Genomic DNA, 6,965 nt, shown 5'->3' on the forward strand with positions numbered 1-6,965 from the left:
CTCTACTTTTTGTCATTTACATAAATGATTTGGATGTGAGCATAAGAGGTACAGTTAGTAAGTTTGCAGATGACACCAAAATTGGAGGTGTAGTGGACAGCGAAGAGGGTTAACTCAGATTACAACAGGATCTTGACCATATGGCCCAATGGGCTGAGAAGTGGCAGATGCTGTTGAATTCGGATAAATGAGAGGTGCTGCATTTTGGGAAAGCAAATCTTAGCAGGACTTATACATTTAATGGTAAGGTTCTAGGGAGTGTTGCTGAACAAAGAGACTTTGGAGCGCAGGTTCATAGCTCCTTGAAAGTGGAGTCGCAGGTACATAGGATAGTGAAGAAGGCAATTGGTATGCTTTCCTTTCTTGGTCAGAGTATTGAGTACAGGAGTTGGCAGGTCATGTTGCGGCTGTACAGAACATTGGTTAGACCACTGTTGGAATACTGCGTGCAATTCTAGTCGCCTTCCTATCGAAAAGATGTTGTGAAACTTGAAAGGGTTCAGAAAAGATTTACAAGGATGTTGCCAGGGTTGGAGGATTTGAGCTATAGGGAGAGGCTGAACAGGCTGGGGCTGTTTTCCCTGGGGCGTCGGAGGCTGAGGGGTGACCTTAGAGGTTTACAAAATTATGTGGGGCATGGATAGCTTTCTGTCTCTGACGATGTGGTCCCCGATTTGCCTGTCTTCCTCCTTTTAAAAGTGATGTTGTTTTGATCTCTTTTCCCTAAAGTTCCAAACCAAAGCAACAGCTTATAAAATAGTAATTACTGCTCCTGGAATTCGAGGAAATGTCTTCCAATCCAAAATACCTCAAAAAAACAAAGGACTCCTTCCAGCCACAAGCTTTTTCCGTCCTCCATCTTGGATTACCCAGAATCCTACTTCTTTTGGTACTGCCTTGCATTCTGTTTTGTTTAAGTTGTTATAAAATGCCCGTTGAGGTTTCAGTTCCTGCCTGCAATTGTGACTCCTTATTGTTACTTTCTCCCGCCTGTGTCCAGGCACATTAATTGCAACTCACAGTGGATCGTCACTTACCTCACTGTATCTGAGCAGCTCCTTGAACATTGAGACTCAGCACCAAGATTCACTGTGAAAGAAATACTGAGCACTGACACTAATAATAACAAAAATCCTTGACCACTGACACTCATTGTGCAGGAAATCCTGAACCAGCCAGGATGTGCTGAAGGAAAAGTAAACAAAGTGCATGATTTCGTTTGCTGAGTGGATAAGGACATGGTAAACCCAGCGACTTACTCCCCGCTGGCTGCAAAATAAACCATTTGATGACTGGAATCAAACGGAGTGTCAAATGATTGCCTTCAGTCATTCCTCTCAAACAAGGGATGTGAGACGTCTGGTTGCTCAGTGGGACATAGAGTAGATGGTCTATAAGATGACAATGTCATAATAAATAAAAACGGGAGGAGGCCGTTCGGCTCCTTGAGGCTGCTCTACAATCCAACAGGATCATGGCAGGTCCTACGGTCCTCATGTCCACTTTCCTACCCTTTCCCCAGAATTCGTCAATCCCTGACTGATCAGGAATCTGTCTCTCTCTGTCTTAAATACAGGACTATTACACAATAGCTCTTGGTGTCAAGGAGTTCCAAAGTCTCAACATTTTTTGAGGGTGCCACAATGGCTCAGTGTTTTGTGCTGCTGCCTCACAGCAGCCGGGACCCAGGTTAAACTCCAGCCTCGGGTGACATCAGCATGGAGTTTGCGCATTCTCCCCCGTCTGCCCGAGTTACCTCCGGGTGCTCCGGTTTCCTCCCACCATCCAAAGATGTGCAGGTCAGGGGAATGCTAAATTTCCCACAACGTTCAGGGATGTGAAGGTTAGGTGCATTAGTCAGGGGTAAATGTCGAGTAATGGAGGACTGGGGTCTGGGTGGGATACGCTTCAGAGGGTTAGTGTGGACTTGCTGGGCCAAAGGGCCTGTTTCTACACTGTAGGGACTCTATGAAAGTAAATTCCTCCTCATCTCAGCCTTAGATTGATGCCCATTAATCCACTTACTTGCATGGGTACAGCCGCAACAACACTCTTGAAGCTTAACACCATCCAGGACAAGCAGAACGTGACCATTCCCCCTGCAGCCCCACCCGCCCTCCTATTTATCTCTCAGACCCCTTGGGCCCCACCGCCAACATTCCTGATGAAGGGCTTATGCCTGAAACATCGATTCTCCTGCTCCTCAGATGCTGCCTGACCTGCTGTGTTTTTCCAGCGCCACACTTTTTGTCTCCCACCATCCAGGATAAAGCAGCCTGCTTGATTGCAAACACATCTACGTACATCCAGCCTCTCCAACACTCAGGAACAGTGTTGCGTACCAGCTGCAAGAAATTCACTGAAGATCTTCATACAGCACCTTCCAAACACGTGACCACTTCCACCCAGACAAGGGCAGCAGATACATGGGAACACCACACCCTACACGTTCCCCTCCAAGTCAGTCACCATCTAGACTGGGAAATATATCCCTGTTCCTTCCCTGTCGTTGTGCCAGAATCTTGGAATTCCCTCTCCAAGGGCATTGTGGGTCAGCCTGCCGGCACATGGACAACAAGCACAACTCCTCCACCTTCAAGGGGCAACTAGGGACGGATTATCACTGCTAGCCCAGCCCCAATGCCTGCATCAATGCATAAAGGAAATAAAGCTGACCTGGTAATTTGTGCTCACGTAACCAATTGAGAACAGTTGTGGATTGAGATTCGTCCCTTGTGGCACCCGGCAGACCCACTCTGCCAACGCACAAATGCCTGATCTATTTTACTCCTTAGGGTCCTAGAGATGTACAGCATGGAAACAGACCCTTCGGTCCAACCCGTCCATGCCGACCAGATATCCCAACCCAATCTAGTCCCACCTGCCAGCACCCGGCCCATATCCCTCCAAACCCTTCCTGTTCATATACCCATCCAAATGCCTCTTAAACGTTGCAATTGTACCAGCCTCCACCACTTCCTCTGGCAGCTCATTCCACACACACACACACCACCCTCTGTGTGAAGCTGCAGTTCAGATTTCCAATCAATTCTCGTTCATAATGATGGAATGCATTCATTTAACATTGCAATAACTGCCACGGGGCCGGTATCCCTTCACCAAGACACTCTTTGTTTATAAGTGCACAGTATACAGGCTCCAACCAGCCAGCTCAAAGCCAGTGCCGAGAATGAGGAGACCCTCCTGTTACCTTTCTTTACTTGCCTTTTCTCTCTTTGTTAAATTTATCCCCTACATGATCACTGCACAGTGGTAGAGCTTATATTTCCCCTACGTCACCCTTGTGTCCGTGGCTGTGTGTGTTTGTGTGGAGAGGAAGCCCTGCGTTGTTGGAGAGTCAGTCCTGAGAGAACGTTTCGAACTACTGAAGCTAATACAACATGGTTTGTGGACCTCACCAGTTTCCTCATTTCCCTTTCCCCACCTCACCCCAGTTCAAACCTGCCAGCACAGCACCATCCTCATGATCTGTCCTACCTGCCTATCTTCCTTCCCACCTATCCACTCCACCCTCCTCTCTGATCTATCACCTCCATCTCCACCCCCATCCACCTACTGTACTCTTGGCTACCTTCCCTCACCCTCCTCTCTGACCTATCACCTCCATCCACCTATTGTACTCTTGGCTACCTTCTCCCCAGCCCCAGCCCCACCCCCACCCTCCCCTCCCCCTCCCATTTCTCTCTCCAGCCCAGAGGCTCCCTGCCTTCATTCCGGATGAAGGGCTTTTGCCCGAAACATTATTGACTCTCCTGCTCCTCGGATGCTGCCTGACCTGCTGTGCTTTTCCAGCACCACTCTAATCTCGACTCTGATTTCCAGCATCTGCAATCCACACTTTTGTCTATGGTTTGTCTAATGCAGTTCCTCGAATTCAAAACCTGAGATGCCAGCCAGAGAAAACCAACTGAAACCTCATGGACCTTATAATTTCCGTTTATCTTCAGCAGATGGGGAATTTGGCTCAACACTTCAACATCTGTTTGAACTGATGGAATTAGATCCTCTCCTTAACTCCTTTGAATTAAACTCTACCAACTACACATTGAGATTGTAATCTGAAGAATGAGGTTTGTACGCTTCTCCAAGGATAAGGTGACCACAGAAATTAGTCTTGTGCTCTGATTTAACTTGCACATCCCTTTGGGTGGGAATGAGGAAATCATTAATTTACGCGTTAAATAGTTCCAAGGAAAGGAGCGTCGACAATATATGACTGAACCCCTTGATTATGAGAGTCAGTCCCTTTCCCTATAACTCTGCAGAAAGCCATAGTCAATCCTGATGGCAGCAGAGAACATGAGAATCTGGAAATGTTCAGTCTATTTCTATCTCGGCTTCCTACAGGTCATGCTCATCAAGGATACCCACTTCCAGACTTCATAGAGCATGTTTAAATATGCTGCCTTTAATTGTACATTGATCTGAAGAGCTTCCACTCTCTTCCCCATTAGTCAGAGGGAGCTCGAGGAGCAGATATACAGGCAAACACAGAAAGGTACAACAGAAACAGAGTTATACTTGTAGCAGATTTTAACCTTGCTAACACAAACTGAGAGTGCCTTCAGTGAGAAAGGGGCAGATGGGGGTGACTCTGTGAAGTCCATCCAGCAGAGCTTGGTGTGCTAGTAGGTCGATAATCGCACGAGAGATAGGGCAGTGTTCAACCAATCCCAGCGACCGAAGCCAGTCACGTGTTTGAAGTTTCAATGGGCAAGCATTTTGAACAGTCCATCCTCTGCAGCTACACCGACACCAATCTCCCCCTTTTCCTCGGCTAAACCGATGACGATATTGGTGCTCTCACAAGGAGGTTGAACAGTTCATCAACTTCACCAACACCTTCAACCCCGACCTCAAAGTCACCTGGACCTCTGACATCTCCCTCCCTTTCCTGGACCTCTACATCTCCATTCCCATTTCCGGCAACTAGCTCAGTGGTAGAGCGTATGCTTTGCATGAATGAGGCCCCGGGTTCAATCCTCGGCATCTCCACAGGTGTTTCTTCTGGGATAGTCAACATGGCTTCGTGCGTGGGAAGTCATGTCTCACAAACTTGAATGTGTTTATTGAGGAAGGAACAAAGGATTGATGAGGGCAGCGCGGTAGATGTGCTCTGTATGGACTTCAGTAAGGCGTTTGACAAGGTTCCCCATGGGAGACTGATTAGTAAGGTTAGATCTCACGGAATAAAGGGAGAACTAGCCATTTGGATACACAACTGGCTCAAAGGTAGAAGACAGAGGGTGGTGGTGAGGGTTGTTTTTCAGACTAGAGGCCTGTGACCAGTGGAGTGCCACAAGGATTGGTGCTGGGTCCTGTACTTTTTGACATTTACATAAATGATTTGGATGTGAGCATTAGAGGTACAGTTAGTAAGTTTGCAGATTTGCACCAAAATTGGAGGTGTAGTGGACAGCGAAGAAGGTTACCTCAGATTACAGCAGGATCTGGACCAGATGGGCTGAGGAGCCTTGGAGCCTGCCCCCACACGGGATCAATTGGCGGCACAGTGGTTAGCATTGCTGCCTCACAGCACCAGAGACCCGGGTTCATTTCCCGCCTCAGGCGACTGTGCAAACTCCGCACAGTCAGTCATTCTCCCCGTGTCTGTGTGGGTTTCCTCCGGGTGCTCCGGTTTCCTCCCACAGTCCCAAAAAAAATGTGCAGGTTAGGTGAACTGCCCGTAGTGTTGGGGGAAGGTGTAAATGTAGGGGAATGGGTCTGGGTGGGTTGCGCTTCGGCGGGTCGGTGTGGACTTGTTGAACCGAAGGGCCTGTTTCCACACTAAGTGATCTAGATTTCTCCAGTTTCGCCTTCCCCCACCTTATCCCAGTTCCAACCTTCTAACTTGGAATCGCCCTCTTGACCTGTCCATCTTCCTTCCGCTCTGACCTATCACTTCCACCCCCACCTACATCTCCCTATTGCATTCTCAGCTACCCCACACCCCCTCCCTGCTCCCATTTATCTCTCAGTTCCCTGGCCCACAAGCCTCATTCCTGATAAAGGGCTGATCAGATTCTCCTGCTGCTCAGATGCTGCCTAACCTGCTGTGTTTTTCCAGCACCACGCTCTTCAAAACAAATGAAGGAGCATGAACGTGAATCACCATTATTTAAACAGGCCGGATAATAGAATGTGATCCCTTTTAGCACAAATAGTTTAACTGAAATCTAAAGGAAAATACAAATGTCACCAAGTTGAGCAAAGTCTCAATGCGCCTGCGTCAGAGCCGGGCGCCGACAGCATGCCAACGCGCCTGCGTCACAGCCGGGCGCCGACAACTCGCCAATGCACCTGCGTCAGAGCCGGTCGCCGACAGCTCGCCAATACACCTGCGTCCCAGCCGGGCGCCGACCGCAAGTCGACGCGCCTGCGTCCCAGCCGGGCGCCGATGGAGTCTCAATGCGCCTGCGTCAGGGCCGGGAGCCGACAGCAACTCAACGCGCTTGCGTTAGAGCCGGGAGCCTGCGCAGGAGAAGAAGCGCCTTCCCTGAAGTGATTCCCGGCCGTTGCGGAACGCGCGCGGTCCTTTGAAAGAAAAAAGAGAGAGAGAGAACAAAGATGGAGGTTTCAACAGAGTCAATCCCGGCACCACCGGAGGAACAACTAACAATCTCTACGGTTCAGGTCGGTGCTGGGATTTAAGTGACATAATTACCTTGATAGTGTGTGTGTGTGCTCGCGCGGGATTTCTGAACACGGGGAAGGAGGGAAAATCCGAGCCGTAGGCCCGGCCGGAAATGAGGTAATCTTTAACGTCATTGCGAGGCGTGCGCTGATTGGTGAACCGGGCTGTCAGGTAATGGGTCCGGCCAACCAGTGAGGGTAGGGCGTCACACGTGGGGGCGGGGACAAAAGGCAACTCAGCCTCTCCTCCCCATTCACCGCCCCCGGAACATCCAGCACCGTCTGTAACACCCACCATCCATCCCCCCCCC

General features: G+C 49.4%; 1 protein-coding gene across 2 annotated transcripts in view; it reads left to right on the top strand.

Moving 5' to 3' along the window:
- Positions 1–6,544: 6,544 nt before the first annotated feature.
- Positions 6,545–6,965, top strand: part of LOC122544091 (NACHT, LRR and PYD domains-containing protein 3-like) — a 23,987-nt gene continuing 23,566 nt past the window's right edge. For both annotated transcript variants that reach the window (XM_043683115.1, XM_043683117.1), the window contains exon 1: positions 6,545–6,654. In XM_043683115.1, the coding sequence (XP_043539050.1) occupies positions 6,589–6,654 (66 nt within the window). In that variant the 5' untranslated portion in view covers positions 6,545–6,588. The remainder of the gene's footprint in view (positions 6,655–6,965) is intronic.

The sequence above is a fragment of the Chiloscyllium plagiosum genome, chromosome 46 (assembly GCF_004010195.1).
Source record: "Chiloscyllium plagiosum isolate BGI_BamShark_2017 chromosome 46, ASM401019v2, whole genome shotgun sequence".
NCBI lineage: Eukaryota > Metazoa > Chordata > Chondrichthyes > Orectolobiformes > Hemiscylliidae > Chiloscyllium > Chiloscyllium plagiosum.